The sequence below is a fragment of the Magallana gigas genome, chromosome 8 (assembly GCF_963853765.1).
Source record: "Magallana gigas chromosome 8, xbMagGiga1.1, whole genome shotgun sequence".
Taxonomy (NCBI): Eukaryota; Metazoa; Mollusca; class Bivalvia; order Ostreida; family Ostreidae; genus Magallana; species Magallana gigas.
Window position 1 is genome coordinate 10,738,718 of NC_088860.1, and position 10,388 is coordinate 10,749,105.

The window sequence follows — 10,388 nt, forward strand, 5'->3', positions numbered from 1 at the left end:
AGATAGAACAATTCTTGGTAAAAATTTGGAAGGAATTCTAAGCGATAATATAATGGTTTCTTATAGCTTCCCATTCAAAGAAAAATAAACAAGACACATTTGGAATGATAAATTTCCATACAGAGTGTTCTTTTATCATTTGGTTTAAATGGAATAAAGGGCAACTCTTTTCGAATTCATTGGAATGAACATCTGAAAGAAAGGGGAATACTATATACATGTACATACAAATCAAATAGTTGGGATTCGCTCTAAATCTGAGGGAATGAACTCCTATTAAACAACAAATGGTAATTCTAAGATTTTATTATGTTTTTGATTGTTAAAATAGCTTTCATTACATCAGAATAAAAATTATTGCAGTCAAAAACACAAAATGATATGTTTACACAATCCTATGCAATACATAACGAACAGCAATATGATAAATGTTTTTTTTTTTTAATTGTTAACGTTTATTCCTGACATTGCGCAAAACTTTATATACGAAGAAATTTTTTATTGTTTGTGTTAATTACAATCAATTTTTAATATCTTATGAAAAATAACTGTTTATCTTTTATTTTTCGGCGCCATCTCTGCTTTCTGTCTATAGCAAATCTAGATTCAACGTTTATAAAATCATAAACGAGATTTTGAATATTTTTTGTTTTCATAGAAAACCAGATCCTAAGCGATCTAACCTTCGTTTATCCATTTCCTCTCGCTTAATAAATCCAGAACCAAGTCGGTCTAGTCTTTGTCGTTTGATAAATCCGGAGTTAAGACGGTCCAAATTTCGCTTTATCAGTCCAGAATTTAGTCTATCAAAACGTCGTTTAATAAACCCGGATCCGAGTCTATCAAAACGTCTTTTAATAAAACCAGACCCGATTCTGTCAAAATTACTCCTCCGGATAAATCCGGAACCCAAACGGTCGAAGTATCTCTTATCTTCCCCTGGGACAAAACGCTTAAGGAATCCGGAATCTAAGCGGTCAAGGTATCGTTTGTTCATTTGGTCTTCGCCATCTTCATTTTCGTTTTCGTATTCTTCGTCATCGTCACGCTTGATAAAACCCGTGGAGAGACGATCAAGTCGACGCTTCTTGATAAAACCCATGTCTAAACGATCCAAGCGTCTTTTGTCGACCTCTGTTGGCGAGCTGTCGTCGTCTCGCTCAGAGATAGCTTTTGCTAGGTAGTACCGCAGCTTGGGGACAAGATCGTCGATTTTGGAGTCTGGCTCTCTCTTAATGAAACCGCTTCCTAGTCTGTCTAACATCCTCTTGTGTCTTGATGAACGTTCTTCATCGGCTGTTCCCGTGGCTCTGAAATTAAGAACTCTGTTGTCATTTTGGAAACAATTTTGCTAAAGAGATGTTTTTGTTATGGAGTCATGATGGTAAACAATTACCTAACATATCTTCCTAAAAGTTTTTAAAAATGATATGCCAAGTCATAGACTATTAATTATTACAGAACAACTCTTAATACTTTACCTTTAGAATTTAAATACACGTGTAGTTATTTAGTTATTTCTTATGTCTTTATGCAAAGGTCTCCTAAACAACTGGACACGACCGCCCAGTCCATTTAACGGCAAATATTATTGAAATTGTAACGTCAAAACTTTCAGAACAGTTAGGTATTATTATTGCGTGTTCCATTTCAAAACATGGGTATGACCTCTCTCTCTCTCTCTCTCTCTCTCTCTCTCTCTCTCATAGCACTGAACGTACAGATATGTCCTTAAACATAAAATGAAACCATCACTTAAAACTTCATTCGTGCATTCAGGAAATGGGTTAGTTTGAAAAAGCAATATAAAATACGACTTCCAAACTATCATATATGACACACATTTAATGCGTAAACTGATTTTAAGTGATATTTACTCGGATGAAGGGCTCCACCATATCTGTTTATTCAATCATAAATATCACGAAATGCCACGCGCAGAAAAAAGTCATTGAAGTGTTATGTAAATGTGCAAATACGGGTTATTTTTTGTTCTCCGAGTAATTTTGAGTGAAGTAACATCATAATGAAAAAATAAATGCTTTTTGCAATTAGTCACAACGAAGATCAGGACCGACCAGATTGTTTGTTTAGACTTTGCTGACACCATACGCAACACTTCTGAAGTCCGCTCAGAACAAAAGACAAACTGTCAAAAAACTGCGGGAGCATTCCGTAATATTGACACAGAGGATTGACATAAAAAGCTTTTTTCATACTTCATAGATTATATTCTGTCGCGCGGTGATTATTTAGATGAGCATTATGCAACGAATAATCGACGATTTGCGAATAAATATCGGTTTAAAAACCTGTGTTACCTTATTGTCTGGTAAACGGTTGTATCGCACGAACATTGCAAATGAAATAAAGGTTGGTTATAAATCGTAAAACTTCAAAAATGAAATTTGATATGAGAGAGAGAGAGAGAGAGAGAGAGAGAGAGAGAGAGAGAGAGAGAGAAGGAGAGAGACGATGTTTTGAACTTAAAGACACAAGTAAACGTTTCGAATACTCCGATTCGTCAATATCATCAGACCTTTATAGGGGTCAGAAGAACTTTAATGGACAGTTTGCAAAAAATAAAGCAGTCCAAGGCCGGAATTCAATCATTCTAGCGAGCTCATCATTATGTTAATAATTATAGTCAACAGTGCTACAGCAATCAAACAGATCATATCGCGTCCTCGATGTCATAATGCCCATGTCCTCTCTCATACTTTATATTATATAATTATTAAAGAATTGTATCCCTGCCTGTTTGTTGAGGGTAAGATGACTTTCCACTTGCTCATCACGCAATGGAAAAACGAAGCACGTTATAAACCCTTTGATCTTCTCCACCAACATGTATCGAAAGTATGATAGATAACCAATGATCATGCACAGGAACAAATTTGCATTGTTATTGTGTGGGTGGTCTGTTTTTATGACCTTGATTTCAGACTGGGTTCTTCTCTGCCGTTTTCATATACTTTGTAGGTTAAAGTACGGTACAGGCATCGAAAAGAAGGTACATGTATAGACAAAAAATGCGAAACATCTGCCACTTCGATATGTCATCTGGCTTTCAAAACATTTATAAAGTAGTGTTCACTCCCTTAATATTTCCTCGCGTGTTGTTTCACTTCTTTTTCCTTGTGTAAGTTTTCTATAAGTTTATACAAATTATCAAGCATCAAGCTATGAAATCAAAGAATATGATTGTAAATTGTAAGGCAGAATCCGTTGAAACTGCTGTTTTAAAACTTTGTGTAGAAAAACTGGTCGAAAATCTGTTTATTTTCATCATGGGTAAAGAATGCATTCGAAGAAAAAAAAGGGGGGCATTATTTTTGGTTTCTGATGAGTTCATCAATTTGAGTAATTTCTCATTGAGTCCTAGTTGTCTGCGTAATGAATAGAAGACTACGATTTACAAGTAAATGGAATTGGACGTCCCGATTATGTCGGATCGCAATCAATTTGAGAGAAAAAAAGGCAAAGTAATAAAATAATTCCTATTTATATACGCGGTTTCCGTTTTCGTAATTGACTATTTACCAATATTGTGAACATTATTTCATGTGAAGAAGGCATGAAATCTCGCTGATTTCCTCACGGGATCACGGATTGTAGATTGGTTGTAGCTAAAAGAAAAAAAAAATAGGGAATAGAACTGTACAAGTCTTAATTTGAATATGTCTGGTCTGATAGTTTCCGAATTAAAGAATGAAAATTAAAGTCAATGTACATCTTATTTATCCCTATCATGTCAAGTCATACGTCATTGTTGAAAAAATATCATGATGAATTCTTATTCCAATTATTCGTATCCGGATAGTTACGTTTTTGAATCGAAAAATATATTCCAGTTGTGATTGATGTCAATCGTTGTGCTGCGATTTTAAGGATTTGACGTAAATATTCATTTATCTACACTAGACACGAGCATCTACATGTATATTATATATTATGTTTTCCGTTGTGTTGATATTTGTTAGTTTATCAAATAATACTCTGCTGTCTGGCCAAATTAGTGTTAGATCCCACGTGCAAACTCTTCAGCTTTTTATTTCTTGCTATCATCAGAGTTATATTTTCATGTATAAAAAACTTGAATTAAAAGACACTTGATTCAGAATATTTTCTCTCTGGAGTACTAGCACGGATAAACTGTTTGCAGGGAGAAAATCACATTGATTTTAGATAAACAAGTGAGAGTATCCGTTTATTTGATTTCATAGTTTTTTATTTACAAAATCGATGAATAAGTAATGAAATGCCAATTTTCTATTTGTACTCCATTTACTTGATGCTACAAAGAGGAATGCAGAAGTGGAAATAACAGTTTCACACGAAATAGTTTGCAATTTTGTCATTGGTTATAAAATCATACAGCTTATGAACGGAACACCCATGTGTATTTCTATTTGATTTTCTTCAATCTGTCGACAATAATTTGTCTTTGTAGATTCTGTTGTATTATTTGTCAATAAATATTTATCAAGAATCGCAGACTTCTTGTTCATTAATGCAATTATAAATGGAAAACAGAAGTACCCTCTATAATGGCAAATCTATATATTTTAGTATCATATCTTATATTTGTAGCTCCAGCAGTCTGTAATCATTAACGTTTTCATTGAAAGATTACATACAGAGTTGATATGTTTGACAAACATCCTCTCGTCTATAATTGGCAGAAAATGAATATATGACGTGAAAACTTTCTTTAATTTCATTGGTTAAAATTTCAGTTCATCAAGGAAGATAAATTGCTAGTTATCTTATTTTTGTACCATTGAACATCTTTAGAAGTAATTTCAATCCAGAAAAAATGGCACCAAAAATAAAAAATTAAAAAAAAACCCAGACATTTAATTTTTAATGGCAATTATTAAAATGCTTTTCTATATCTCACTTATTTGCAGACAAATGATTTAATTCACGAACAAAACATGTTCATTTAGAGTTGTCGAAAACTACATTTGTTCACAGAACGTATGAAAGTTGCATCATCTCTGACGTACTGACGCAGACACGATGCTTCATTTGATTTAACTCGTTTGATGAAATTTGAATCACTGAGAGAGTAAATCGGCAAACTTATGTTTATATAGATAAACATATGATTTATTATATATACATGTATTTTGAAGTGCTTCGTTTTTTTAATACTATTAAAATGTTTGCAACAATACGTTTTCGTTCCTGTTAGAAATTATTAAGTTCTAAATGTTTAATCTGAATGGATTATTTTGATATGGTACTCTCTTTATGATAAGGACTTCCACATGTCGTGAATAAATGATGAATTTGAATTCACCGCCGACTTTGTGGCTTCTATTCAGATGAAAATCGTCCCAATTTTCCCCCAGTCATTCTAAATATTAGGATAAATTTGACCACACAATCTTTATTAATTTGATATTCCTTTGACTATTTTGACGGAAACGATGAAGTCAATATCGGTTTATCCCTATTTAAATGGATACTTCCTAGCTTCCTTTTACGCAAGTTCCCTCTCACAAAGCGTGGGGATCCCCGGAGAAATAAGGCCCGTTTACGGAAACGGACAAGGATAGGTACAGTATCTCTAATTCAATTTCACGTTCTATTTTCTCCAGAGCTCTAGTTGTGTGAATGAATTGGCGCTAGGAATGAGAATTGCTGTGGACAGTCCGAAAGGAATGTGTGGTTTTATGGGGACAAGGGAGGTCAAATCTTTAGAAACGTGTTACTTCTTTACTGTTTTCTCTCTTGCAATGGTACTTAACTATGTGGGCTTTTTATTGGGATTTTAGTTGTTGTTATCCTATTGATGTGTTCAAGAAGGAATGCAAGAATGCCGTTTTAAAATTGAATATAGTAATTTTAATTGATAAAAAGAAAGTTTGTTCAAAGTTTAGAATATCTGTTTCTATTCAGAGAGTTTCACTTTTAAAATTAGCATTGTTTTTGTCATTGTTTGGTTAGCAGAACGGTTTTGCTTTATCGAAAGAAATATCATGATCAGCAATTTATCCAAATTATAAAAAGTACACGCACGCCGTGGCGCCGCCTCTCTGTTTAGGGTAAGATCGCATATCTTTTGCTGACCATACAATTCAGGCAAGGTACATCACTTAATTTAGACTACATTATTACACGATTGTATAATGGCATACTTTCTACGTAAGGAAGTCCAAAAATGACGCAATTTCACTGTTTCAATTTTTTTCTTCCAGATATAACAATATGTAAAATCTAATCTTGTTAGTGGACTCCCATGAATGACTTATTGGTATCCTTTAAAGGCGTCTAATACTCGATTCATATAAAATATCACAGAATATCCACAAACCAACAGAAAGAAAATACAACAAACACGTTTTCATAAGGTGCAAACCAAAAAAAAACCAGACGTCTAAACAATCCCAAAGGAATACACATAAATAAAAGGGTACACGAAACCTAATTTGAAGGCAAACTAGTTTATTTTCTTAGAATCGACATTCGATCCACAACAAATGAGAATAAATATCTCCACCGCCAGATTGTGCACGTTGAAGGTCAAATCATTAGTAATTGTTGTTTTGGTTTTACACTGAAAATTGTTCTCTAATTAACTATTGTCCACAATTGATCCAGAACTTTTTTAGCGTGTTAAGTTACAGATACCAAAGTTAACATGACCTATATTACGATATTTAAAATCCTCCTACTTGTAGTTTATAAGTAAATTAGCTACAAAAGTGCATAATATGTGAAAGGAGATTATTTATTTACGATTTAGCTATAGTTTATTGAGTTCTACAGAGTTTGGCATACCATAACATATGAGAAACCAATAAAAGTTGTCAATACGGGTTGCGACTAAATTTGATGAAAAATACCATTGTTGTAAGCATGTGACCGTATCATAATCCTTAAATGCCAATGTTTCAGCTATTTAGACCTCAGTGGATATGTTTCTCTTAGATACATATTAAAGGCTAAAGATTTAATTAGGATAATTAGAAGTGTTTAGCTTTAAATTTATTTTTTTTAACAACTGGAAGAAAACAACAATAGCAGTATGTTTTAAATGACCAAGAATATATATATTCATATAATAAATTGGACGGTTTGCTGTAACATAGTTTTTGTTATATTTTTTTAATGACACTCGTTTAAATAAATATTTTTGTAATCATGATATAAATGTAATCTTGGACTAATTTGTACTACTCCGATACAACAATGTAAACAAAAGAATTGTACATTGTGACGTTTTTGAGAGGTAACGTTTTAAAGGCAATTTAAAACATGTCACTTTAAATTAGCAGCAAAAAGATATTTGCTGGGGTTTTTTTTAATTTCTGTGTTACCATTGGGCATTTATTGTGTCAGTTGAGGACAAGAATTTACCTCCCCCCCCCCCCCCCCCCAAAAAAAAAAATAAGCTGATGTTTTTACACGTTTTCTACTCGATGTTGTAAACCTTTTTCAAAATAAGATAAAATTTAAACTACTTTAGTTGATAAATCTGTTATTTATTAATTCTGCTCAATGCTTACAAATGTAGATCTAAAGATTTAAAAACTAAACAGTCATTCAACTTTTACTAGAAAAAGAATTAATAACAAACCAGCGTAAAAATATGAACTTTTCGATTCTTCTAATAGTAGATAAAGCAGGTCAAAGAACTTTCCTTTTTTGGTTTTTTTTTTTTTTTTTTTTGGGGGGGGGGGTATTCGTCTCAAATCCATTAGTAAAACATATTTGGAACCTATCAAAACATCTCAGTTGTCTGTTAAAGGCGAGCTGAAGAGTAATATCTTAATTATACAGATGGAAGTCATCTAAGGAGAGTTCCTGACGTCCATGCACCGGTTTAACACGCGGTGGCTCTCTCAGACTAATGTATCACCAAGGACAATGAAGCCAGGGTCTGTCCGGGCGCTTTATTCAATTTGTATCTAAGAGGTCTTACTTTAGAACGTATCACGAAGTCTCAGACACATTGTGTTTCTTGAAATGTCAGTCGGAGAATTCGATGATGTTAAAAATTTAAAATCCATTCCAAAGCATACATTTTTTTAATATTATTAACAAGTTTAAAGGTTTGGAACACAAAAGATCTTAAAACATTTATTGATAAAAGTCTTTTATTATTTTATTATTTGCTTTTCTTTCTTTTCTAACTTCCTTGAAATAAAATAAAAATCATTACGAATTTTTTTCAAGCTCTGCGTGGTATTTTCAAACGACTTTTAAAAAATAAAACTAATAATCAGGTATTTAATTTTCCTATACAAAATCAAAGATTAAACTTACCTATTGATGCAACATGATATTGTCAGGGTGACAAGGAGAACGTTCAGCAGTGACTGCATCTTTATGGCCCCAAATGATAGCTTCCACATTGCTGAAAGGTCTTCTTTCTTGAACTGCTATTTTAAAAATGCGGAAACGGGGACTAGAAACTTGCACTATATGTCTTAAACTAGCGTGAACACAACACAATTCTCATTCCTTAATTCAGGTGTATGTTGGGATATCACAGCGGTAGATGAGGACCAATGCTTTGCTTATAAATATGATCTCTGCTGATGGGTATTGATTCTTATACCATGACAGGCTCCAAGTCACGCCTCTTTGTCCTAAAGATCGTGGGCTAAATACGTATTTTCACACGTTTCTCTGGAAGAGGACCTAACCAGCATCAATGTGAACATAAACTTGCGTTATGTATTATTAGACTCGGAAACGCTCAACTATTCCGTGTAATCGAGGAGAAAATTGAGAGTGGGGGGATTAGAATCTATGGTTTGTAATTGGTTGAAACACGTGTTATTGGTTTATAAAAACGATGAAATGGCAGTGATTTCGTAAGAGTAAAAATCCCATTGTCGTCGATTCTTTATCGTCAATGCATATTATAATAAAAGAAAACTGTAAATGATGGTTCTCCAAATGAAATAGGATGTATCCTGCAAGGAGGAAACAACATTGCGTGTGAAATCTAAAAATATATTCTTCTAGTATATTTTAGGAGTTGTGATCTAAAAATACTTAATTTGATTATATTTTGTGTTGTAGCTTCTTTCCACTTTCATTTAGTTTTTCTTTAAAAAAAAAAAAAAGATTTTCTGCAAAGCCAGTTACCTAAACTGGTCTTGTTGAAAAATAAACTAAAATACTTTATGATAACAGAGCAGTGATCTAAAGTTTATGGCATTGGTTTTGTATTATTCAATTTAGAGGAATTTCAACCTATTTTTATATACCATATTTCAAATATTTTGCATAGTAAAAGATTGTACAACTTTTTGAAGTTCGCGTATACCCGTACGTTTTTGTATGTCATCATGTTTTAACAGAAAATCTCCGAGTAAAACGCAAATTTTTCTTCCTTGTAGCTGCAACGGGCATTTAGTGAACAATTTTTCAGCAGCGACTGAAAATAATAGATATACTCTATTACAATAAAAGAAATCGATCTATGAACCGTATTGATACCATCTAAGCATCAAAGTTTTGTTTTAAAAGCTTAAAGTTAGCAGTGCGATTTATGTACCTTATGTGACTTATTCTTAAATAATTATATCTGTATATAATCCATTCTAGTATGCTGTTCTCTAACTTTGTATACCAATAGTTCAAAATAAAGTATCAATTTGTTTTTAGGATATTGATTTTGTGTTAAAAAAGAATATAAGTACCGAAAGAAATAGACCAGAAACTTAACACTATTTTAGTGTGTTGTCGTATGTTATACAACACCACCAATATGTTCAATACAAACGCAAATTGTGATGATTTATCAATCTCAGAACATGTCTCGCACTCACGGTCACACTTCAATCATGAACATCAACTAAAATCAGTGTTGTTGCGAAAATCGACGCATAACCCAATTTAATCAGCTTGTCAGCTATCACAAAGCCAACAGTTTACGTGAATTCGGCCGTCAGTGTCCCTCTTCCGGTTCCTCCTCCAGTGGGCATTCACAAGGTCACGTGAACGATTACTATCTATGGCCTATCGGCTATTTATCATTGATATATGGGGAACATCGTACGCAGCCAGTTTTTGCAGGCTGTTTTGGAACATATATCAGATAAAGCTTTGTGCGAATGGAATTAACCTAGAAGTTCTAGGATCGTGCTTTTTTTTATTTATTTAGGGCTAAATATTGTTATATCTGATATAGACACTCAAATCCGTCGGGCATTTGATGTTTCTATGCATAATTATGTTGTATTGTAATAATTTTAGGAAAACAGAAGAACTCTCTCTCTCTCTCTCTCTCTCTCTCTCTCTCTCTCTCTCTCTCTTTTAACTTCTATTGATATTAAACTCATTAAATTAATTCATAAAATAAATGCACAAATGTATTGTGACGTTTGAAATATTTATAAAGTTTTATCGCTGTAACAGTT

General features: G+C 33.0%; 1 protein-coding gene across 1 annotated transcript; it reads right to left on the minus strand.

Moving 5' to 3' along the window:
• Positions 1-288: 288 nt before the first annotated feature.
• Positions 289-8,608, minus strand: LOC105342307 (uncharacterized). Its single transcript, XM_011449216.4, has 2 exons — positions 8,281-8,608; positions 289-1,310 (listed from the first exon to the last, which is right to left on the minus strand). The coding sequence occupies exons 1-2, from the start codon at positions 8,367-8,369 to the stop codon at positions 653-655; spliced, it is 747 nt and encodes a 248-aa protein (XP_011447518.3). The 5' UTR covers positions 8,370-8,608; the 3' UTR covers positions 289-652.
• Between the last annotated feature and the right edge of the window lie 1,780 nt (positions 8,609-10,388).